At 47.8% G+C, this 26482-nt stretch overlaps 1 protein-coding gene across 1 annotated transcript in view; it reads left to right on the forward strand.

Moving 5' to 3' along the window:
- Positions 1 to 26482, forward strand: part of LOC144497728 (rab GTPase-activating protein 1-like) — a 421278-nt gene that overhangs the window by 182943 nt on the left and 211853 nt on the right. Inside the window, exon 11 of the mRNA XM_078219169.1 lies at positions 11956 to 12124. Coding sequence (XP_078075295.1) covers positions 11956 to 12124 — 169 coding nt within the window. The remainder of the gene's footprint in view (positions 1 to 11955; positions 12125 to 26482) is intronic.

A 26482-nucleotide genomic window follows, 5' to 3' on the forward strand; every position in this document is an offset into this window, starting at 1 on the left:
AATACTTTGATTCCAGTAGAGTTGACTTCTGTAGGCAGTTAGCCAGTTTTGAGGTTCCAGTAGAGTAGGCAGATAGTTGATTCTTTGATTCCAGTGTTCTGTGGTTTGATAGAGAAATTCCCTAGTTCCTTTTTCCAGCTGCGATCCTTTTGTTGCTTGGGGCTGACTTCCACAATCAGAGAAAGAGATTTGAGATATACCTGCAAAACATGGCTATTTTGCAGGGGCACTGCTGGTTGCTTCTGTTATGGTATCAAACACCAGTGTGGAAAAACCTTCCAACTGCTTATTCTCACAGCGATACACACTGGCGCAGCTTTCTTTGCTAGCTTTGAACCCTTCTTTGTATATTCCAATGAATCCACAAATCTGTCTAGTCCTTATTCATAGGATCTCTTGAGAAGCGATGGCTCTTTGTCTTTACTGGATACTTTGTCTGGATGTGGAGATGCCGGTGTTGGACTGGAGTAAGCACAGAAAGAAGTCTCACAACACCAGTTTAAAGTCCAACAGGTTTATTTGGCAGCACTAACTTTCGGAGCCCCAAGCCCCTTCTTCAGGTGAGTGAGGGCTCGTGTTCACAAACAGGGCATATAAAGACACAAACTCAATTTACAAGATAATGGGTGGAATGCGAGTCTTTACAGGTAATCAAGTCTTAAAGGTACAGACAATGTGAGTGGAGAGAGGGTTAAGCACAGGTTAAAGAGATGTGTATTGTCTCCAGCCAGGACAGTTAGTGAGATTTTGCAAGCCCAGGCAAGTTTCAGATAGTGTGAAATGAACCCAAGATCCCAGTTGAGGCCGTCCTCATGTGTGCGGAACTTGGCTATCAGTCTCTGCTCAGCGATTCTGCATTGTCGTGTGTCGTGAAGGCCGCCTTGGAGAACGCTTACCCGAAGATCAGAGGCCGAATGCCCGTGAATGCTGAAGTGTTCCCTGATTGGAAGGGAACACTCCTGCCTGGTGATTGTTGAACGGTGTTCATTCATCTGTTGCCGTAGCGTCTACATGGTCTCCCCAATGTACCATGCCTCAGGACATCCTTTCCTGCAGCGTATCAGGTAGACAACGTTGGCCGAGTTGCAAGAGTATGTACTGCATACCTGGTGGATGGTGTTCTCACGTGAGATGATGGCATCCGTGTCGATGATCCGGCACGTCTTGCAGAGGTTGCTGTGGCAGGGTTGTGTGATGCCATGGTCACAACAGTGACCAATCAATCCAGTGATCAATCAACAATGACCACGACATCACACAACCCTGCCACAGCAACCTCTGCAAGACGTGCCGGATCATCGACACAGGTGGCCTGTTTGTGAACACGAGTCCTCACTCACCTGAAGAAGGGGCTTAGGGCTCCGCAAGCTAGTGCTGCCAAATAAACCTGTTGGACTTTTACCTGGTGTTGTGAGACTTCTTACTGTACTTTGTCTGGACACAGAGATGGGCTCCATTCTCCCTTCGAGAATAATCCTCTAGCCATCCAGCCAGTGGCTTGTATATATTCTCAGTCACCTTTTCGTTTTATTTTTAAAATATAATTCAGGTCTTTTTAGAGTTCAATATTTTGTGCGTAATTCCATGTTTTTTTTTCTTCGTCATCATGACACCTTTAAATCTTTCTCCTCTGATCCTCTATTCTTATGCCAGTGGCAAAAAATTCTCCCTATCTACTTTTTCAGACCTCATTATTTTGAATATCTCCTCTCAATCATCTTTTCTCCAAGAAGAACATTCTCAGCTTCTCCAATCTATCCACAAAACTAAAGCTCCTCATCCCTGGATCCATTGCCGTGAATCTTTTTTTTGCACCCTCTTTAATGCCTTTGTGTCCTTCTGTAAGTATGGTACCCAGAACTGGACACAATACTCCAGTTGAGGACAAACCAATATTATACAGTTTTACCATAACTTCCTTCTGTGTCCCCATGATAGTCTGGTAGTTTCATGGTCACCATTACTGAGACTAGTCTTTTTATTTCAGATTCATGAATTAATTGAATCTAAATTTTCTTGTCAGGAACCCTGGTCCAAGCCTCTGGATTGCTAGTACAGTAACATTACCTTTATGCTATCTTTGTGACATTGGTCAATTTAGATGTGACTTTCTATCATGTCAGCTGAATCATTTATAAATATGGTGAATAGATTAAGTCTCAATACATATTCCTTGCAGGGCGCCGCCAGCCACATTCTGTCAATTAGAATCATAGAATCATAGAAACCCTACAGTGCAGAAGGAGGCCATTCGGCCCATCGAGTCTGCACCGACCACAATCCCACCCAGGCCCTATCCCCACATATTCACCCGCTAATCCCTCTAACCTACGCATCCCAGGACTCTGAGGGGCAATTTTTAAACCTGGCCAATCAACCTAACCCGCACATCTTTGGACTGTGGGAGGAAACCGGAGCACCCGGAGGAAACCCACGCAGACACGAGGAGAATGTGCAAACTCCACACAGACAGTGACCCGAGCCGGGAATCGAACCCGGGACCCTGGAGCTGTGAAGCAGCAGTGCTAACCACTGTGCTACCGTGCCGCGTGTCCACCTATTATCTCTATTCGCTTTTTCCTGCTGCTCAGCCAATTTTCTAATCCATTTGTTAATTTCCCTTCAGTTCCATGAATTTCAAGTTTAGTTAGCAGTCTCATATGAAGGACTTTATCAAATTCCACATAAATAACATCGGCGGCACGGTAGCACAGTGGTTAGCACTGTTGCTTCACAGCTCCAGGGTCCCGGGTTCGGTTCCCGGCTCAGATCACTGTCTGTGTGGAGTTTGCACATTCTCCTCGTGTCTGTGTGGGTTTCCTCCGGGTGCTCCGGTTTCCTCCCACAGTCCAAAGATGTGCGGGTTAGGTTGATTGGCCAGGTTAAAAATTGCCCCTTAGAGTCCTGAGATGCGTAGGTTAGAGGGATTAGCGGGTAAATATGTGGGGGTAGGGGTAGGGCCTGGGTGGGATTGTGGTCGGTGCAGACTCGATGGGCCGAATGGCCTCCTTCTGCACTGTAGGGTTTCTATGATTCTATGATCTATAGGTGTCTTCCTGTCCAGTACTTTGTTCACCCCTTTAAAATACTTGAGCTTATCAGGCCTTACAAATCCATGTTGGCTCCCTCTGATACACTGAAAAATCTGAGAATATACCATTAATCTACCCTTAATTATAGACTCTAGTTAAATTTTCCAGCAACAGATGTTAGTCTAACTATTTATAATTATCTAGTTTCTGCTTCTCACTTTACATGTGCATAATTTTTGAATCTCTCTGATGTGGTGATCTGTTTTAGTGATGGGGTTGGAGAGATAAATGTTAGCCGTGGTAGAGGGGGGTGGCAGAACTCCCTTAGTCTTCACTGAATCGTCCACCTGAGAAGGTGGTGATTTCTCGTTTGAAAGACTCGTCCACCTGAGAAGGTGGTGATTTCTCGTTTGAAAGACAGCAGCTCAATCAGGGCAGCACTTCCTTCGTACTGCACTTGATCATGGAGTCCCTGGAGTGTTTGAACCCATGACCTTTGGACTCATGGTGAGCATACTACCAACTGAGCTAAGACTGAAGCCTGTGCATGTAGGCTTAACATCTTCACGGTTTTCAGTGTTAGTGCATTCAGCAGCCGTATGTGATTACAGTGTGCTTTCCTTTTGCAGGGAGCCATGGCATAGTGCTTCAATGTGTACTCTAATGCAGGAGCAAACAGGCGTAGCTTATAAATTGCAAATATGTGGGGAGGCGATGGCCTTGTGGTATTATCGCTAGACTATTAATTCAGAAACTCAGCTAATGTTCTGGGGACGCGGGTTCGAATCTCACCATGGCGCAGGTGGAATTTGAATTCAATAAATGATATTTGGAATTAAGAATCTACTGATGACCATGAAACCATTGTCAATTGTCGGAAAAACCCATCTGGCTCACTAATATCCTTTACTGTCCTTATCTGGTCTGGCCTACATGTGACTCCAGAGCCACAGCAATGTGGTTGACTCTCGACTGCCTTCTGAACAAGGGCAACTAGGGATGGGCAATAAATGCCGGTCAGCCAGCGACACCCATGTCACATGATTGAATTTTTAAAAATGTAAACAGAGTTTTCAGCAACTCATAAGAAAAGAGCCCAGTAAAGCAGCAGAAGGTTTAGGAGTCACCACCTTACTCCTAACTGGATGATTGGTTTGTGTATATGGTGATGGTTTTTCACATCTATATATTGTGTGACCTGAATTTATCTTGCTCATTCGTCATCACCAAATAAATTTCTGAGGCTCCTTCCAAAAAGTTAGCAAGCAGTCTGTAAAATAAACCACCTCAGGAGGGCAGTGCTACCCAAATTAAGTGGGATTTGATGACCATTTGCAACTCAGCTACAGATTCCTGAGGGACAACACTAACCCCACACCCCAACAAAGACGGAGGGACGCCAGGGAATAAAAATAACCCATGACTGGATTTTATATATTTGATAACTAGTTTCATTCCCATTGCTCAGAAATATGTAAATATTGTGTCTGTTCCTGAAGCCATGGCTGTGCTCCTGTTTGTGAATTTCTGACTTTCACATCAGTGCATTAATGTACATATCTAATTGCATATGTATCTGTGTTTCACACATTTTGCACTGTGCATATGTTACCTTATGTTTCGCACAATGCATGCGTTACCCTGCATTTCTCAGTGCATCCGCTGCGTGTGTCCCACTGTGCGTCCGCTCTGCGCGCCTCCCCCTCTCCGTCCGCTCTGTGCGCCTCCCCGTCTCCGCCCGCCCTGTGCGCGTTCCCCTCTCCGCCCGCCCTGCGCGCCACCCCCTCTCCGCCCGCCCTGCGCGCCTCCCCCTCTCCGCCCGCCCTGCGCGCCTCCCCCTCTCCGCCCGCCCTGTGCGCGTTCCCCTCTCCGCCCGCCCTGCGCGCCTCCCCCTCTCCGCCCGCCCTGTGCACGTTCCCCTCTCCGCCCGCCCTGTGCGCGTTCCCCTCTCCGCCCTCCCTGTGCGCGTTGCCCTCTCCGCCCTCCCTGCGCGCGCCCCCCCTCTCCGCCCGCCCTGCGCGCACCCCCCCTCTCCGCCCGCCTAGCGCCCGCCCCCGTCCGCCCTGCGCCCGCCCCCGTTTCCGCCCGCCCGCCCCCCTCTCCGCCCGCCCTGCGCCCGCCCCCCTCTCCGCCCGCCCTGCGCCCACCCCCCTCGCCGCCCGCCCTGCGCCCGCCCGCCCTGCGCCCGCCCTGCGCCCGCCCGCCCTGCGCCCGCCCGCCCTGCGCCCACCCGCCCTGCGCCCGCCCGCCCTGCGCCCACCCCCTCTCCGCCCGCCCTGCGCCCACCCACTTCTCCGCCCACCCTGCGCCCGCCCCCTCTCTGCCCGCCCTGCGCCCGCCCCCCTCTCCGCCCGCCCTGCGCCCGCCCCCCTCTCTGCCCGCCCTGCGCCCGCTCCGCTCTCCGCCCGCCCTGCTCCCGCCCCTCTCTCCGTCCGCCCTGCGCCCGCCCCTCTCCGCCCGCCCTGCGCCCTCCCCTCTCCACCCGCCCTGCGCCCGCCCCTCTCCGCCCGCCCTGCGCCTGCCCCCCTCTCCGCCAGCCCTGCTCCCGCCCCCCTCTCCGTCCGCCCTGCGCCCGCCCCTCTCCGCCAGCCCTGCGCCCACTCCCCTCTCCGCCTGCCCTGCGCCCGTCCCCCTCTCCGCCCGCCCTGCGCCCGTCCCCCTCTCCGCCCGCCCTGCGCCTGCCCCCCTCTCCGCCCGCCCTGCGCCTGCCCCCCTCTCCGCCCACCCTGCGCCCGTCCCCCTCTCCGCCCGCCCTGCGCCCGCCCCCTCATCGCCCGCCATGCGCCCGCTCCGCTCTCCGCCCGCCCTGCTCCCGCCCCCCTCTCTGTCCGCCCTGCGCCCGCCCCTCTCCGCCCGCCCTGTGCCCGCCCCTCTTTGCCCGCCCTGCGCCTGCCCCCCTCTCCGCCAGCCCTGCTCCCGCACCCCTCACCGTCCGCCCTGCGCCCGCCCCTCTCCGTCCGCCCTGCGCCCGTCCCCCTCTCCGTCCGCCCTGCGCCCACTCCCCTCTCCGCCCGCCCTGCGCCCGTCCCCCTCTCCGCCCACCCTGCCCCTGCCCCCCTCTCTGCCCGCCCTGCGCCTGCCCCCCTCTCTGCCCGCCCTGCGCCCGTCCCCCTCTCCGCCCGCCCTGCGCCCGTCCCCCTCTCCGCCAGCCTTGCGCCCGTCCCCCTCTCCGCCCGCCCTGCGCCCACCACCCCTCCGCCCGCCCTGCGCCCACCCCCCTCTCTGCCCGCCCTGTGCCCGCCCCCTCTCCGCCCGCCCTGCACCCGCCCCCCTCTCCGCTCGCCCGGCGCCGGCCTCCCTCTCCGCCCGCCCTGTGCCCGCCCTCCTCTCCGCCAGCCCTGCGCCCTCCCCCCTCTCCGCCCGCCCTGCGCCCGCCCCCCTCTCCGCCCGCCCTGCGCCCGCCCCCCCCTCCACCCGCCCTGCGCCCGCCCCCCCTCCGCCCCCCTCCGCCCGCCCTGCGCCCAGCACCCTCTCCGCCCGCCCTGCGCCCGCCCCCCCCTCCGCCCGCCCTGTGCCCGCCCTCCTCTCCGCCAGCCCTGCGCCCTCCCCCCTCTCCGCCCGCCCTGCGCCCGCCCCCCTCTCCGCCCGCCCTGCGCCCGCCCCCCCCTCCACCCGCCCTGCGCCCGCCCCCCCTCCGCCCGCCCTGCGCCCGCCCCCCTCCGCCCGCCCTGCGCCCAGCACCCTCTCCGCCCGCCCTGCGCCCGCCCCCCCCTCCGCCCGCCCTGTGCCCGCCCCCCTCTCCGCCCGCCCTGCGCCCGCCCCCCTTTCCGCTCGCCCGGCGCCGGCCTCCCTCTCCGCCCGCCCTGCGCCCGCCCTCCACTCCGCCAGCCCTGCGCCCTCCCCCCTCTCCGCCCGCCCTGCGCCCGCCCCCCTCTCCGTCCGCCCTGCGCCCGCCCCCCTCTCCGCCTGCCCTGCGCCCGCCCCCTCTCTGCCCGCCCTGCGTCCACCCCCCTCTCCGCCCGCCCTGCGCCCCCCCCCTCTCCGCCCGCACTGCGCGCGCCCCCCCCACTCCGCCCGCACTGCGCACGCCCCCCTTTTCCGCCCGCCCTGCGCCCGCCCCCCCTCCACCCGCCCTGCGCGCCCCCCCTCTCCGCCCGCCCTGCGCCTGCCCCCCTCTCCGTCCGCCCTGCGCCCGCCCCCCTCTCCACCTGCCCTGCGCCCGCCCCCCTCTCCGCCCACCCTGCGCCCGCCCCCCTCTCCGCCCACCCCCCTCTCTGCCTACCCTGCGCCCACCCCCCTCTCCGCCCGCCCTGCGCCCGCCCCCCTCTCCATCCGCCCTGCGCCCGCCCCCTCTCCGCCAGCCCTGCGCCCGCCCCCCTCTCCGCCCGCCCTGCGCCCGCCCCCCTCTCCGCCCGCCCTGCGCCCGCCCCCCTCTCCGCCCGCCCTGCGCCCGCCCCCCTCTCCGCCAGCCCTGCGCCCGCCCCCCTCTCCGCCAGCCCTGCGCCCGCCCCCCCCTCCGCCCGCCCTGCGCCCCCCCCCCTCCGCCAGCCCTGCGCCCGCCCCCCTCTCCGCCCGCCCTGCGCCCGCCCCCTCTCCGCCCGCCCTGCGCCCGCCACCCTCTCCGCCCGCCCTGCGCCCGCCCCCCTCTCCATGCATTAATCTCTCTTTTACATTTGTAATGGTCCTGGACCAGAACCCAAGATTATTATGAAGCCGAACTAGACTCCAACAATGTTTCTCTTATGGCATAAATATGCTGAAAGTAAACGGCCTTCCAAGAGTAATTCCACTGACAAATTAGGGACCTTTTATTATAAAACAATCTTTCATCATCATCTGGCACTTTTCCATCATATGTGAGTATTTCAAACATTATGCCAATTCATAAAAAAAGACATCATGTCCTTGCTCAGTAGCAATCTCCCAGTTTGCACAGTGTAGAGCCTTTCCAAAATATTATCATGCATTCTTTATAACAGATTATATTCCTTTTTGTCTTGTTAAAACTTATTGAATTCCAAACAGTGCTGTTTCAGTCAGCATCACCAACTGACTTAACACTCGTTGATACATTTGATAGAGTATCGAGTGGGAAAGAACAACATGGGGTTAGGGTTTTCATGGATTTTAGTAAGGCCTTGATGAGTTGGATAATTCGATTTTATTCAGAGTTACATTAATAGGGACAGAAGGCACAGACAGAAGGCAGAGAGTTGGGATAAAAGGTTCTTTCTCAGAATGGCAACCGGTGACAAGTGGTGTCCCGCAGGGTTCAGTGTTGGGGCCACAGCTGTTCTCTTTATATATTAACGATCTAGAGGACGGGACTGGGAGCATTCTGGCCAAGTTTGCCGATGATACAAAGATAGGTGGAGGGGCAGGTAGTATTGAGGAGGTGGGGAGGCTGCAGAAAGATTTAGACAGTTTAGGAGAGTGGTCCAAGAAGTGGCTGATGAAATTCAACGTGGGCAAGTGCGAGGTCGTACACTTTGGAAAAAAGAATAGAGGCATGGACTATTTTCTAAACGGTGACAAAATTCATAATGCTAAAGTGCAAAGGGACTTGGGAGTCCTAGTCCAGGATTCTCTAAAGGTAAACTTGCAGGTTGAGTCCGTAATTAAGAAAGCAAATGTAATGTTGTCATTTATCTCAAGAGGCTTGGAATACAAAAGCAGGGATGTACTTCTGGGGCTTTATAAAGCACTGGTTAGGCCCCATTTGGAGTACTGTGAGCAATTTTGGGCCCCACACCTCAGGAAGGACATACTGGCACTGGAGCGGGTCCAGCGGAGATTCACACGGATGATCCCAGGAATGGTAGGCCTGACATACGATGAACGTCTGAGGATCGTGGGATTATATTCATTGGAGTTTAGGAGGTTGAGGGGAGATCTGATAGAAACTTACAAGATAATGAACGGCTTAGATAGGATGGACGTAGGGAAGTTGTTTCCATTAACAGGGGAGACTAGGACGCGGGGGCACAGCCTTAGAATAAAAGGGAGTCACTTTAGAACAGAGATGAGGAGAAATTTCTTCAGCCAGAGAGTGGTGGGTCTGTGGAATTCATTGCCACAGAGGGCTGTGGAGGCCGAGACGTTGAGCGTCTTCAAGACAGAAATTGATAAATTCTTGATTTCTCGAGGAATTAAGGGCTATGGGGAGAGAGCGGGTAAATGGAGTTGAAATCAACCATGATTGAATGGTGGAGTGGACTCGATGGGCCGAATGGCCTTACTTCCGCTCCTATGTCTTATGGTCTTAATATAGTGTCAGAGGAATTGCTCTTTCATTGTTCCTAAGAGATAGAAAGCAGTTTGCTTCAACTTATTTTTAAAAATCGAGTATTAAGTGAGTATCACAGGGCTCCATTCTTAGTCTGCTACTATGTTGTGGGCATCTCCACATCATGACTATGTTGTGGGTACATTAATGATTTAGTGTATGCATCTCCTGATCTATGCTAGTTCTCTTCACTTGTGACCTACCATGTGTGCTGATGTATTTGAATCTTGTGATTGTCGTAATTGCTGTGATCACAATCATTAATGCTAACAATACTCAGCAGGTCTAGCAGCACCTTTAGAGAGAGAGAAACAGGTCCTGATCTTTCCTCAGAATTGTAATCGGAACTGTAATCGGATTTAGAAGGTAAAATGACGGAAGGTGAAAATGCCAAATGTCATGCCCAGTAAAGGCATTCTTTACCTACTGCACGGACAGTAATTGGTTTGGAATATTCCAGAACTAACTATCTCTTTTTTTTTTGAATGGACCTCAATAGATGGCCAAGTTGGCTGCTGGAGTTCAGGCGACTTTTGTAATTTTTGCGTAGACTCAAGGCTCCTGAAAATTCCTAAGAGAATAACCAAGGGAGGAATACCTTTGAATGGACATTCTGAGATGTAAAGTGGAACTTGCACTTACTTGTGGTTTACTCAAAATCTATAGACTCATAAACCTAGCATCTTCGAGCTTGATACTTAATGGAGAGATGCAGAAACCAGTTAACTACAATGGGTGTCAATAGCCACCGCCTATCTCCCATTGTGTACCAATGGCTTAGGACTTCCAAACCATTCTGAGTAGACAATAGTAGTTGACTATCTTTGGATAACAAACCTACTTTTCTGTGAACCAGAGAGAAACCGGAATAGCAGCTGCAGGACTTCAGGGGCAGAAAAGGGGGGTAGATTCATGCCTTTCTAAATCTGGAGGCTGCTCCATTTAAATAACTTCCAACCTGGCTCCTTTTCTAAATCTACCTGTACAGAAACTTGACCTGGTAAGAAAACCACAAGTAACCCATTTTGTGATATTCTGAAAAAGCCATCTCTTCAAGGGAATCCTGCAACAACACTGATATATGACTCCAGTTATTGAACTCAGCGAGATTACGCTTTCAGAATGAATCATCTCTTTCAACAGGGCCGTACTGACTACCATTTCTGTGACGAGCCAAACATGTGAACTATTAAATATTCTTTTGCCTACAACTTGCAAAAGTGCACTACCCCTATGTTGGTGGCAAGGGGTGTGTGGAAAGTGGGGGGATTACAATCTGAAGTTTGAGTGCACAACCTTTGATTATATAGCCAGGTGGGGAACTAGTATAAAACCAATACCTCCAGGCTTGCAAATCGTTCATCTGTTTATCATACGGTATATATCGTTAACACAGGTATTACAATGAGCCTGCGATATGGCAGATTGATTTGTGGTGTTGTTATGAAGAGGGAGGTTGATATCCTCTCTGAGAACTAACACTTAACTGCTCAAAGAGAAGTACTTCCCTTCATAATTTGGTAAAGCGTGTGAGAAGTAGTAATATCTGCGCTTCAGCAACTTTGGTTAAATCAAAATAACTACCTGAAACACTCTCTATAAAAAGCAACAAGTAACACTTTATTTATCTAACTAACAGTGAACAGGTTAACTAAATTATTAACAAACCAAATAAAACACTGTTCTAATGGAATGCTGTTTAGATAAATCTAATTCCCACTTATTAACAAAAAAATAGAATCTTTAGTCACTTTCAAAATTTCAACCAGGTTTGCCGTCTTCCGGAATCTTCTGTCTTCTTTGCTGATTTCTTCTGTCTTCACTATCGAGATGAGGCTTCCTTTTAAGACATAAATGTGGCTTTTACACTGGCAAAGACAGTTGCTAGTTGTGTGTGTGTCTCTCTCTCTCTCAAGCTGTGAGCTGTGCCAGAGCCTGGCTCGCAGAGGTAGTTGCTGTCTGCCTCTCTGGAGCTGGGAGCTGGCTCTTATACCCCTGACATACCAAACTTCCCAAAATAGGATTGGTTTACAGGTTACCAAAACATCAAATTCAAATCTGATAGGCTGCTGTTATTCAAATGTCTAGTTTAAACTGATTAGGCAAACTTCGAAAAACCACCTGTTGTCTTGGCAGCACTACTGACTAGCCTCGCAATAGAATGTTTCACTCTATGCTCTCTGTGTACTGCATTTGCACCTGTATCTCTTTTAACACACTACCATGCAATTTTACAACTCTTAGCATTTTACAAGTTTTGCTTCCAATTTTACAAACACTAACTTCACAACAGTGTCACATCATTAATGTGGATTAATTAAATCATATTTGTCCCTGAGTTTAAGTGTTTAATGTGAATCACTAGCCCCAATATGGGTCCAACACAAAATCGTGAAATATGTTGGAAATGTAATCACTATCGCAATGTAGGGAATGTGGCAGTCAGGTTATACGTTGCAAGTTCCCACAAATGTGTCCATGACTGGATAATGTTTTAATGATATTGATTGTATTGTGGTTTAATGGAATATGTCTTTACCCTGTGAATCATGGCAGCTTGGGTTCTGGTATTTTCAGCATCACAATCTAGTTTCTGTCTCGAATTTGTATGATTTTTGCAGAAATTTCTGCACCAATCATTTTCCTGGCCTCAGCAGAGGTTCCAACAGCTGAAGAGAACTATTTTTTCTTTTGCAGTCAGAAGGCAAAAACCACGCAGGTATTGGTGACACAATGTATGAAGTGGTTTCCCTGCAAAAGCAGTCTGAGAGAAATGGAAGTGCTCCTCCTGCGACAGGCTTCATGTTGTACCATGGGAGGCAGGCCAGTGTAACCCTTTCCCCTCAGGATGATCAGGAAGAAGAAGGTACGTAACAAGGTTTAATAAAAATGCAGTCTTGAATAGTGCTGTAAAAACAGCGTTGTTACACAAGGCTTTGAACATATGATGCATTTTGGCCATGTCTGTTTTCAATGTGGCTGCGCCTGGAGACTATTGAAAATAAAGACCCATGTCCTCTCACCCAGAATAAAACTAGCTCCAAATTAATTTGTGTAGTTTCATTCTGGATATCGTTATTGACTTGGAGTGGTGTTGTCCAATATGTTAGCCATTAGCTACGGGTGAATAATCGCTTTTCTAATCAGTAAATATTAGAAATATGCAATAGGCACCATTGCTGGTTGTATAATCCCAATACTTGTATTTGCATGATATGTGCGTGGTACTTTAACTGTTTGTGTGTTTGTTGGTGGAATGGTGAAACGTGGATCAGTTTTTTATTGGTTATTGAATGCTTTACCACCTTGGTTACCGACTTGTATATTTACTTAATAGGCTTCTAATACATGTATGATGTGTACTTATCAGTATTGTGTGTAGGATTTTTATATTGAAATTAGTGCAAGTGGCTAAAATGATGCCACTCTAGCCACACCTGTAACCAGTCGGTGATTTCTATTGGACAGTGCTACTTTAGAGTTAATGGACACATGCCTTCTCTCACTGGGTAAGCTGTAAGCACACACAACCAGATGTTTGACAACTCTTGTAGATGTAGTAAATAATAAGTGCATAAAGGTGCACCAAAGCACATTTACACTTGTTTGTGATAGCACTGTGACCAAAGAAAAATATCCAAGGTGACTGTTGTTTCCAGGTGAAGAAAGTATGTAGCAAACCACAGATTGTACACTTTTTAAAAATAGGGTTAAACAATGTCTTTGGTTCAGTATACCCTAATGGGATGGCTCTGTTCTGTTCATGATTGGCACAATTCACAGTGCCTCTTTCCCAGCCTTTTCTGTAGCCCTATTCATTTTAAAGGAATGGTGTTGAGGTGCTCCATGTCAGAATACGTGATATATTAATATGTATTTATGCTATGTTCTTGATGATTCTAAACAGCTGCCGGTCTATTTCTGCTATTCTTGATCTTTTGCATGTGAGTTATCTTAACATGAATGTTCATAGAATCATATAGCAAAGAATGAGACAGTGTAGTCCACCACTGAACCAATTGAAGACCATAAGACATAGGAGCAGAATTAGGCCACTCGAGTGTGAATCATAGAAACCCTACAGTGCAGAAGGAGGCCATTCGGCCCATCGAGTCTGCACCGACCACAATCCCACCCAGGCCCTACCCGCTAATCCCTTTTTACCCGCTAATTTACCCGCTAATCCCTCTAACCTACGCATCCCAGGACTCTAAGGGGCAATTTTTAACCTGGCCAATCAACCTAACCCGCACATCTTTGGACTGTGGGAGGAAACTGGAGCACCCGGAGGAAACCCACGCAGACACGAGGAGAATGCGCAAACTCCACACAGACAGTGACCCGAGCCGGGAATCGAACCCGGGACCCTGGAGCTGTGAACATAAGAACATAAGAAATAGGAGCAGGAGTAGGCCACCTAGCCCCTCGAGCCTGCCCCGCCATTCAATAAGATCATGGCTGATCTGACGTGGATCAGTACCACTTACCCGCCTGATCCCCATAACCCTTAATTCCCTTACCGATCAGGAATCCATCCATCCATCCGCGCTTTAAACATATTCAGCGAGGTAGCCTCCACCACCTCAGTGGGCAGAGAATTCCAGAGATTCACCACCCTCTGGGAGAAGAAGTTCCTCCTCAACTCTGTCTTAAACCGACCCCCCTTTATTTTGAGGCTGTGTCCTCTAGTTTTAACTTCCTTACTAAGTGGAAAGAATCTCTCCGCCTCCACCCTATCCAGCCCCCGCATTATCTTATAAGTCTCCATAAGATCCCCCCTCATCCTTCTAAACTCCAACGAGTACAAACCCAATCTCCTCAGCCTCTCCTCATAATCCAAACCCCTCATCTCCGGTATCAACCTGGTGAACCTTCTCTGCACTCCCTCCAATGCCAATATATCCTTCCTCATATAAGGGGACCAATACTGCACACAGTATTCCAGCTGCGGCCTCACCAATGCCCTGTACAGGTGCATCAAGACATCCCTGCTTTTATATTCTATCCCCTTCGCAATATAGGCCAACATCCCATTTGCCTTCTTGATCACCTGTTGTACCTGCAGACTGGGCTTTTGCGTCTCATGCACAAGGACCCCCAGGTCCCTTTGCACGGTAGCATGTTTTAATTTGTTTCCATTGAGATAGTAATCCCATTTGTTATTATTTCCTCCAAAGTGTATAACCTCGCATTTCTCAACGTTATACTCCATTTGCCATATCCTCGCCCACTCACTCAGCCTGTCCAAATCTCTCTGCAGATCTTCTCCGTCCTCCACACGATTCACTTTTCCACTTATCTTTGTGTCGTCTGCAAACTTCGTTACCCTACACTCCGTCCCCTCCTCCAGATCATCTATATAAATGGTAAATAGTTGCGGCCCGAGTACCGATCCCTGCGGCACGCCACTAGTTACCTTCCTCCAACCGGAAAAACACCCATTTATTCCGACTCTTTGCTTCCTGTCGGATAGCCAGTCCCCAATCCACTTTAACACACTACCCCCAACTCCGTGTGCCCTAATCTTCTTCAGCAGCCTTTTATGGGGCACCTTATCAAACGCCTTTTGGAAATCCAAAAACACCGCATCCACCGGTTCTCCTCCATCAACCGCCCTAGTCACATCTTCATAAAAATCCAACATGTTCGTCAAGCACGACTTTCCCCTCATGAATCCATGCTGCGTCTGATTGATCGAACCATTTCTATCCAGATGCCCTGCTATCTCCTCTTTAATAATGGATTCCAGCATTTTCCCTACTACAGATGTTAAGCTGACCGGCCTATAGTTACCCGCCTTTTGTCTCCTTCCTTTTTTAAACAGCGGCGTAACATTAGCCGTTTTCCAATCAACCGGCACTACCCCAGAATGCAACGAGTTTTGATAAATAATCACTAACGCATCCACTATTACCTCTGACATTTCTTTCAATACCCTGGGATGCATTCCATCCGGACCCGGGGACTTATCCACCTTCAGTCCCATTAGTCTACCCAGCACTGCCTCTCTGGTAACATTAATTGTATTAAGTATTTCTCCTGCTGCCAACCCTCTATCGTTAATAATAGGATTAATAATAGGATAGCAGTGCTAACCACTGTGCTACCATGCCGCCCTAAAGAGCACTCCGCCATTCAACCATGGCTGACATTTTTCTCATCCCCATTCTCCTGTCTTTTCCCATAACCCGTGATCCCCATATCAATCAAGAGCCTATCTATCTCAGTCTTAAAGACACTCAATGACCTGGCCTCCACAGCCTTCTGCGGCAAAGAGTTCCACAGATTCACTACTCTCTGGCTGAAGAAATTCCTCCTTTAGCCTGAGGCTGTGCCTCTGGTTCTGGTTTTGCCTACGAGTGGAAACATCCTCTTCATGTCCATTCTATCCAGGCCTCACAGTATCTTGTAAGTTTCAATAAGAGCCCCCCTCATCCTTCTAAACCCCCAACGAGTACAGACCCCGAGTCCTCAACAGTTCCTCATACGACAAGCTCTTCATTCCAGGGATCATTCTTGTGAACCTCCTCTGGGACTCTTTCCAAGGCCAGCACATCCTTCTTTAGATACGGGGTCGAAAACTGCTCACAATACTCCAAATGGGGTCTGACCAGAGCCTTATACAGCCTCAGAAGTACATCCCTGCTCTTGTATTCGAGCCCTCTCGACGTGAATGCTAACATTGCATTTGCCTTCCTGACTGCTGACTGAACCTATACATTAACTTCTTGAACAAGGACTCCCAAGTCCCTTTGTGCTTCTGATTTCCTAAGCATTTCCCCATTTAGAAAATAGTCTATGCCTCCATTCCTCCTTCCAAAGTGCATAACCTCACACTTTTCCACATTGTATTCCATCTGCCACTTCTTTGTCCACTCTCCTAACCTGTCCAAGTCCTTCTGCAGCCCCCCTGCTTCCTCAATAATACCTGTCCCTCAACATATCTTTGTATCATCTGCAAACTTAGCAACAGTGCCTTCAGTTCCTTCTTCCAGATCATTAATGTATATTGTGAAAAGTTGTGGTCCCAGCACTGACCCCTGAGGCATGCCACTAGTCACTGGCTGCCATCCAGCAGACCCCTTTATCTGTGCCTTCTGCCAGTCAGCTAATCCTCTGGCCGTGCCAGAATCTTACCCTTAACGCCATGGGCTCTTAACTTATTTAACAGTCTCCTATGCGGCACCTTGTCAAAGGCCTTCTGGAAATCTAAATAAATCACATCCACTGGTTATCCTTTATCTAACTTGTTACCTCCTCAATGAACTCTAACAGATTTGTCAGACATGACCTTCCCTTGACGAAGTCGTGCTGACTCAGTCCTATTTTGTCATGCACTTCCAAGTACTCCGCGATCTCATCTTTAATAATGGACTCTCAAATCTTGCCAATGTCCGAAGTCAGGCTAACAGGCCTATAATTTCCCGTCTGCTCCTCCCTCCCTTCTTAAACAGCGATGTTACAAAAGCTACTTTACAGTCCTCTGGGACCCTCCCTGCCTCCAGTGATTGCTGAAAGATCACCACCAATGCCTCCACAATTTCCTCAGCTATCTCTTTTAGAACCCTGGGTTGTAGTCCATCCGGTCCAGGTGATTTATCTACGTTCAGACCTTTCAGTTTCCCCAGAACCTTCTCCTTAGTGATGGCCACTACACTCACCTGTGCTCCTTGATTCTCCTGGAGCTCTGGCATCCCACTGGTGTCTTCCACTGTGAAGACTGATGCAAAGTAACTATTCAGTTCCTCTGCCATTTCTTTGTTTCCTATTATTACTTCTCCAGCCTCATTTTCCAGTGGTCCAATGTCTATTTTTGCCTCTCTCTTACCTTTTATTTATTGAAAACAACTCTTCCTATCTTTTATATTACTAACTAGCTTACACTCATGTTTCATCATCTCCCTCCTTATTGCTTTTTTAGCTGTCCTCTGCTTGCTTTTAAAGACTTCCCACTAATCCTTGCCACTTTGTATGCTTTTTCCTTTGTTTTTATGCTGTCCTTGACTTCCCTTGTCAGCCATGGATGCCTCAACCTCCCCTTCGCATGTTTCCTCCTCCTTGGGATGAACTTCTGTTGTGCCTCCCGAATAACCCCCAAAACCTCCTGCCATTGCTGTTCCACTGTCTTCACTGTTAGGCTTCCTTTCCAATCAACTCTGGCCAGCTCTTTGTGTCTTTGTAGTTATCTTTATTTAATTGTATCTTTATTTATTCCTTCATGTCTTTGTAGTTATCTTTATTTAATTGTAATGCTGTTACATCTCATTCCAGTTTCTCCCCCTCAAACTGCAGGGTAAATTCTATCATGTTGTGGTCACTGCTCTCTAAGGGTTCCTTCATCTTAAGTTCCCTGATCAAGTCTGCCTCATTACACATCACCAAATCCAGAATTGTTCCCTAGTAGGCTCTGTCACAAGCTTCTCCAAAAAACATCTCTTCGACATTCCACAAATTCCTTTTCTTAGGATCCACTACTTACCTGATTTTCCCAGTCCACCTGCATATTGAAGTTCCTCATGATTATTGTAAGATTGTCTTTTTTATATGCCTTTTTTATCTCCTAATTTATTTTCTACCCCATATCCTGACTACCGCTAGGGAGCCTGTACATAACTCCCATCAGGGTCTCTTTACCGTTGCAATTCCTCAACTCTACCCACAGAGATTCTATGCCTCTGATCCTATATCGCTTCTTGCTATAGATTTAAATTCATTCCTTACTAATAATGCAATCCCGCCCACTTTGCCCATCCGCATGTCCTTTCGATAGGCATCTGACATGTGGGATGCTTTCAACTGTAAGTTGATAGGGATTCAGGACCGGCACATTCCTGTAAGGATGAAGGATAAGTATGGCAAGTTTTGGGAACCTTGGATAACGAGAGATATTATGAGCCTAGTCAAAGAAAAAGGAAGCATTTGTCAAAGCTAGGAGGCTGGGAACACAGGAAGCAAGTGCGGAATACAAGGAAAGTAGAAAGAAACTTAAGCAAGGAGTAAGGAGGGCTAAAAGGCGTCACGAAAAAGCATTGGCCAGCAGGATTAAGGAAAATCCCAAGGCTTTTTATACATATATAAAGAGCAAGAGGGTAGCCAGGGAGTGGGTTGGCCCACTCAAGGACAGGGGAGGGAATCTATGTGTGGAGCCAGAGGAAATGGGCGAGGTATTAAATGAGTACTTTGCGTTAGTGTTCACCGAAGAGAAGGACTTGATGGATGATGAGTCTGGGATAGGATGTGTAGATAGTTTGACTAAGAGTTTTAACAACACCAGGTTAAAGTCCAACAGGTTTATTTGGTAGCAAATGCCATTAGCTTTCGGAGCGCTGCTCCTTCGTCAGATGGAGTTGGCATCTCCACATCATAGTTTGCGTCATGTTGAGATCAAAAAGGAGGAGGTATTAGGGTTCTTGAGAAACATTAAGGTAGACAAGTCCCCGGGGCCTGATGGGATATACCCCAGAATACTGAGAGGGGCAAGGGAGGAAATTGCTGGGGTCTTGAGAGAAATCTTTATATCCTCACTGGCTACAGGGGAGGTAGTCATGATGTGGAGATGCCGGCGTTGGACTGGGGTAAACACAGTAAGAAGTCTCACAACACCAGGTTAAAGTCCAACAGGTTTATTTGATAGCAGCGCTCCGAAAGCTAGTGGCTTTTGCTACCAAATAAACCTGTTGGACTTTAACCTGGTGTTGTGAGACTTCTTACAGGGGAGATCCCAGAGGATTGGAGAATAGCCAATGTTGTTCCTTTGTTTAAGAAGGGTAGCAAGAATAATCCAGGTAATTACAGGCCGGTGAGCCTTACATCAGTGGTAGAGAAATTATTGGAGAGGATTCTTCGAGACAGGATTTATTCCCACTTGGAAATAAGTGGATGTATTAGTGAGAGGCAACATGGTTTTGTGAAGGGGAGGTTGTATCTCATGAACTTGATCGAGTTTTTCAAGGAAGTGACAAAGGTGATTGATGAGGGTAGGGCAGTGGATGTTGTCTACATGGACTTCAGTAAGGTCTTTGACAAGGTCCCTCATGGCAGACTGTGCAGAAGGTGAAGTCGCATGGGATCAGAGGTGAGCTGGCAAGGTGGATACAAAACTGGCTCGGTCAAAGAAGACAGAGGGTAGCAGTGGAAGGGTGCATTTCTGAATGGAGGGCTGTGACAAGTGGTGTTCCTCAAGGATCAGTGCTGGGACCTTTGCTGTTTGTAATATATATAAATGATTTGGAGGAAAATGTAACTGGTTTGATTAGTAAGTTTGAGGACGACACTAAGGTTGGTGGATTTTCGGACAGCGATGAGGACCATCAGAGGATACAGCAGGATATAGATCAGTTGGAGACTTGGGCGGATAGATGGCAGATGGAGTTTAATCCAGACAAATGTGAGGTAATGCATTTTGGAAGGTCTGATACAGATAGGAAATATACAGTAAATGGCAGAACCCTTAAGAGTATTGATAGGCAAAGGGATCTGGGTGTACAGGTACACAGGTCACTGAAAGTGACAATGCAGGTGGAGAAGGTAGTCAAGAAGGCATACGGCATGCTTGCCTTCATCGGTCGGGGCATTGAGTTTAAAAATTGGCAAGTCATGTTGCAGCTTTATAGAACCTTAGTTAGGCCGTACTTGGAATATAGTGTTCAATTCTGGTCACCACACTACCAGAAGGATGTGGAGGCTTTGGAGAGGGTACAGAGAAAATTTACTAGGATGCTGCCTGGTATGGAGGACATTAGCTATGAGGAGAGGTTGGAGAAACTTGGTTTGTTCTCACTGGAACGACGGAGGTTGAGGGGTGACCTGATAGAAGTGGAAATGAATAGGGTTGGGAAGCATTTTCTGATCAGAGCCAGTGTGATCTCCTGGACTCGTTTCGATCGCCACAGGGGGTCGGAGAGGAATTTCCCAGATTTTTTTTTCCCCATATTGGCCCTAGGGTTTTCACTCTGGGTTTTCGCCTCTCCCTGGAGATCACATGGTCTGGAATGGGGGGGTGGGGGTGAGTTAATAGGTTGTGATGAACAAAGCATCGTAGCTGTGAGGGACAGCTCGGTGGATAGGATATTAGGATGTAGATAGGTTGGAAAATTGGGCGGGGATCCTGGATTCAGGATTCAATCCTGGACCGGGGAGCGGCGCGGGCTTGGAGGGCCGAAGGGCCTGTTCCTGTGCTGTATTGTTCTTTGTTCTTTGTTCTATAAGATTATGAGAGGCATGGACAGAGTGGATAGTCAGAACCTTTTTCCCAGGGTGGAAGAGTCAATTACTGGGGGGGCATAGGTTTAAGGTGCGAGGGGCAAGGTTTGAAGGAGATGTACGAGGCAGATTTTCTACACAGAGTAGTAAGTACCTGGAACTCGTTGCCGGGGGAGGTAGTGGAAGCGGACATGGTAGTGACTTTTAAGGGGCGTCTTGACAAGTACATGAATAGGATGGGAATAGAGGGATATGGTCCACGGAAGGGCAGGGGGTTTTAGTTAAGTCGGGCAGCATGGTCGGTGCAGGCTTGGAGGGCCGAAGGGCCTGTTCCTGTGCTGTAATTTTCTTTGTTCTGTTTTGGGCACCTCACATCAAAGAATATACTGAATTGGTCATGGAATAGGTACAATTCAGATTCACCAGTGTTTAAAGGGGTTTGATAATTCCATATTAGATTACATAAACTAGGGGCTTGTTTTCCTTGAGTTTTGGATGATGTGAGCTAGGTGTTTTAAGTGGTAAAAGGATTCGATAGGGTAGTTGCACAAGCTGTTTCCTTCTATGCAGGAATCCAGAATAAGGACCAGAGCTCGGGTGAAATCAGGAAGCACTTTTTCTCTCACACAGCAGTGAATCGAGAATTCCTCAGCCCAATTGAGTTTGGATGGCAGGGTTAGTCGAAGTTTTGAAGACTGATGGATCGATTTTTTTATTAGCCAACGGTACTAATGGATATAGAGCAAAGATGGTGAAATACTGTTGAGGATCCACTTTCTGTAGGAACCGAGTCATAGACGAGATTAATTTTACAATTTGTATTTGCCAAATTATGAGCGGGTTTCCACTATTTTGGCCAAAATTTTGATGTGAGCAAAGGCTATAAAATTTCTGCTATTGCAGTAGGTTAGTTGTGGTAATGTCCTGTTTTCCCAGAGGACACTTGGAGATCTGTGTAGTTTGTCACTGCCACCACCAAGCTTCAATAACTTTCTGTACATAAGTTATTTCTGTGTATGGTTACGTCCGCTTCCCTTTAACTGGCCAATGCCTTACACTTTATAAGCTATACCTTTTATATTTTTCAAACCTCCCACCTTCCAATCTTCATTGTATCTTGCATTTTTGAGTCTGCTACAGAATAAAACCCTTATTGCCTCTCAAGGATTATTGATACCATTTGAGAAGGGAACATGAGAGCTCTCCTGTTGTTGTCCTGGCCATTATTTATTCTTCGACCAACATCACTGAAAATATCACCGGCCATTATCACATCACTACTGTGGGACTTGCTGTGCATAAATTGGCTGCTGCATTTCCCTATATTACAACAGTAACTACTTTTCTAAAGTGCATAATTGGCTACAAAGCTTCTTTGGGATGTCTTGAGGTTGTAATAGGTGTTCGAGAAATGTAAGATCTTCAATTTTTTCCATCCATCCTAAACCCTTTCAAAATCTTTCTGATTATTGTGAGCACCTTAATTGCTTGAAAATATCACCAAGGAAAAGCCATTTGAACGGGCACATCTATTATTTACCAACCAAAACCTATAAAGTGTCTTTCAGTGGGATGGGCCTCTGTGAGAAAGTATTATTGTTTAATTTCAATCAGTTTGGCAGCTTTGTCTTCTGTTCTGCCCTTGAATCACAATGGGAAAGACAATCTTCCTGATCTTGGGGCTGCGCGAGGTTCTTCCCAGCCTGTTATTTTTAACACATTAATTAAATGATCAATCTGGTATGACGCAGCGATAACTCATTTGGTGTTACAATGAGCCCTCTGTGTGGTGAGGATATCCTGGCATACAAGGATTCCATTGTGCATGCTCTTGTTCCCTGTTCAATTATACATCACCTTCTGTTTACCTTGATTAAAATCCATCTGGCATTCCTTTGCCCATCTGCTAAATTAGTCCGCATGTTTCCAAATGCTGAATTAGTTTCCTTACCTGGTCAGATTGCTTAGTATCGTCAGCTCATTGTAAAAACGTTCCCCTGTGGAATTCTGCTGCTTTCTGTACCCTGGACAGAGCTATTTTTATCCAGCGTAATGAATCAGCATCTGAATATCATTGCTGGGAGAGCCAAAGTTAGCAGTGTGTTAGTGAATTGTATTTCAAAATGTGGTTATTGATTGACGAGCGCCATGCCTGATTTTTGTCTCGGAGGAACAGTTTAGTAGCTGACTACCTACACAAGCAGCTTTGCTTTTTGGTGGGATGAAAGGGGATTTCTACATCAGTCATGTGAGGGAGTGGTGGAAATCAGAGCTCACGAGGTTGCTCAATTTGTTGAGATAGTTACATTAAATTGGAGGCCTAAAATGAACAAATGCTAAGCGTGTGGGTGGCAGTTATATCTCAGGGTGTGACAAGGAAGGGACAGATTGAAGACAAGTTTAAGGCTGGGGACTGATGCACAAATTGTATTAAATGTGTTAAATCGGTTAAAGCTGGAATATTACTTTAAGGCAGGACAAGAACAAATAAATTAATGAAAAGTACATTAGAGAAAATAAATGTTTGGCATTTAGGGTTGTTTTTCAAACTGGAGGCCTCTGACCAGCGGTGTGCCTCAGGGAGCGGTGTTGGGTCTGCTGTTATTTGTCATTTATATTAATGATTTGGATGAGAATTTAGGAGACATGGTTAGTAAGTTTGCAGATGACACCGAGATTGGTGGCATAGTGAACAGTGAAGAACGTTATCTAGGATTGCAATGGGATTTTGATCAATTGGGCCAGTGGGCTGATGAATGGCCCAATTAATTAATGCGAGGTGATGCATTTTGGTAGATCGAACAAGGGCAGGACTTACTCAGGCAGGGCGTTGGGGAGAGTTACAGAACAAAGAGATCTAGGGGCACAGGTTCATAGCTCCTTGAAAGTGGAGTCACAGGTGGACAGAGTGGTGAAGAAGGCATTCGGCATGTTTGGTTTCATTGGTCAGAACATTGAATTACAGGAGTTGAGACGCTTTGTTGAAGTTGTACAAGACATTGGTAAGGCCACATTTGAAATATTGTGTACAGTTCTGGTCACCCTATTATAGAACGGATATTATTAAACTAGAAAGAGTGCAGAAAAGATTTACTGGGATGCTACCGGGACTTGATGGTTTGTGTTATAAGAAGAGGTTGGATAGACTGGGACTTTTTCCCTGGAGCGTAGGAGACATAGGGGTGATCTTATAGAGGTCTGTAAAATAATGAGGGGCATAGATCAGCTAGATAGTCAACATCTTTTCCCAAAGGTAGGGCAGTCTAAAACTAGAGGGCATATGTTTAAGGTTTAAGGGAAGAGATACAAAAGTGTCCAGAGGGGCAATTTTTTCACTCATAGGATAGTGAGTGTCTGGAACTAGCTGTCAGAGGTACAATTTTGTCTTTTAAAAAGCATTTAGACAGTTACAGGGTAAGATGGGTATAGAGGGATATGGGCCAAATGTAGGCAATTGGGACTAGCTTAGTGGTAAAGATTGGACGCATGGACAAGTTGGGCTGAAGGCCTGTTTCCATGTTGTAAACCTCTATGACCAGAAAAGGAGATGGAACCAGACACGAGAGAAGTTCTATAGGTAGTTGGAAAATAGACTTACAGAGAAGTGAACTTGAATAGTCAAAATATTTTTTTATTCATGATCTTTTAAATGCTTTTATAAAATCTAAGGTTTTGTGTGCCCTCTCTCGTGTTTGGTTTTTCAAAGGGGTTAGAAGCATGTAAAAAATTTGGCAATGCAGTGGACACCCTGAGGCTCGCCAGAAATTCTGCCATTTCTTAAAAGTTACAACCTGCCGTCTTTCTTCCTGTGAAAATCAAATCCAGTCTTTTACGAGATTTCCTGCCAGTTTTTGGTCTTGTGATCACAAACATTCCTCATCTTATCTCTCGAGCATAGCCATTCAGCAAAGCAATTTATAAGCAGTAGCAACTTATTTTGCCATTACTCATCCTCCTTGAATATACTTGGGAAATGCAGTGCATAATCATTTACAAGGAAATTCAAGTAGCAAGAACGTGTTGCCTCTGCTGCAGGCTGGTGTTGATGAAATATAATCGGTATACTGTAACCTCTGGCAAATAATTACAACTTCACCTGCATTTCTTCAAAAAGGCAATTGTGGTCAAAACTAGTTCTCCCCACTCTCCACAGCCTTATACCCTATCCTCTGCTAGTTTGCAGTGCTCTCTCATTAGTGTTGATGGGCGGTTGAATTTTCCTCCTATAAATCAAGAGCATTGGGAATTCCAGTGACATCAGGCAGCACATTTCCAAGTTCACTTGTAATCCAGTTTGCTAAAATTCAACTCCGACTTTTTCTTCAGAGATCAACTTTGATTTAAGACCTTCAACGCTAATTGAGTGGGACATCTCGATGTTCTTCTGTAAATAAAAGCAAAATAATGCGGACGAAGGGTCATACAGACGCGAAACGTTGGCTCTATTCTTTCTCCACAGATGCTGTCAGACCTTTTCTATCAATGTTCTTCTGGCTGGTTTCTGCCTTGCATCCACCCTAACTATTGAACTCAATCCAAACACTTGCCTCATCACACCCAACTCCCATCACCTCTGTGTTTGCTGACCTATATTGCCTCCTTGTCTGGCAGCACCTTGATTTAAATAATCTCAGTGTGTTTAAATCCCTCCATGGCCTTGCCCCTTTCTGTTATCGCTCCCAGCCGTACAACCTTCCCAGTTCTCGCAGTCCTCCATTTCTGACCACCTCTGATTTTAATCATTTCACCATTGGTGGTTGTGCCTTCAGGTGTCTAAGCTGAAGCAGACCCTAAGCTTTGGAATTCCCTTTCTAAAACTTTTTGCCTTCGTACTCTCCTCTTTTAAGACGCTCCTTAAAACCTACCTCTTTGTGGCTCGGTGTCAGATTTTATTGGTTTTCCCATGCAGCACCTTGGGATGTTTTGCAATGTTAAAGCTGCTATATAAATGCAGTTGTTGTTGAAATTGTGCTCTCCCTTCAAAAAAAATTGCCATCATAGGTGTAAATCCTCATTGTCTTTAAATATGACCGCCTCTGCAGACCGATTTTCTGCTACATCCCAGCCTTATAACAGGGTTCCCTGCATTTGATCTTTGTCTTCTGTTCTTTTTGTATCTGACCTACACAAAGTAACTCCTTGAGCTTTAGGAAGTTAACATATTTCATGAGTTCTGAGGAAGCCTCTGTGAGCTCCCTGCCCAGTGGAAGTAACAGCAGGATATACCACACTGATCCTGCTCCTGTAGTCCCTTCTACCTTCTACAGCTGAGCAGTCGAAAGGGTGAAGACTTGTGCTGCATGTCCGTTGCTGAAGATGTTAAATACAGTCATTTCAAACAGATTGCGTGGGGGGGTATGTTATTAAAGTTAACACTGGAATGACCAATTACATTTAAAGCTGATAAACGTGAAGCCCAAAGCCAGCTGTTCTCTCTTGAGCCAATGCTGTTCTTTTCCACTGACTTGGCTGAAAATGCAGTCGACTGCTCTTAAATGCTCAAAAACTTTTAAATTCAATTCAACCGGCATGCGAGCATGTGAGGGAACTGAAGTGCAAGAAGTTTTTTGTCCTGCCGTCATCATGAATTCCAGTGATCACTGGCAGTGACTGAAGTAGCTGATACTCATTAACCACAGCTGTTGAATACTCATTGGGGTTTGACGTTCCTTAACCATATTTTCAGCTCCGTCGTGAAGCTACAAATGTAAATACTTTGAGGCCCACGTCAGCACTGAAGTAAAGAACATACTTTTTCTTTTACAGTGGAAGGTTGTGATGGAAAACACGAGCCCTGTAACTGATACCATATTCCACTGGGATCTGAATATGCTTATACACATCAGTTTTCCCATACATTTGGGACTGTCCCTGGAGTTCTTGAGCACATCGTGGAAGGCAGTTTTCAAAGCCTTTCTGCAAAGGCAATGAACGGGTGGCAACCCCAAGTGATACGGAGCATCCCATCTGTTGAGGCTACAACCGGTCAATGTATCCCTATGACGTGCACAACACAGGCGAT

Source organism: Mustelus asterias, chromosome 8 (genome assembly GCF_964213995.1).
Source record: "Mustelus asterias chromosome 8, sMusAst1.hap1.1, whole genome shotgun sequence".
In the NCBI taxonomy this organism is placed as follows: domain Eukaryota; kingdom Metazoa; phylum Chordata; class Chondrichthyes; order Carcharhiniformes; family Triakidae; genus Mustelus; species Mustelus asterias.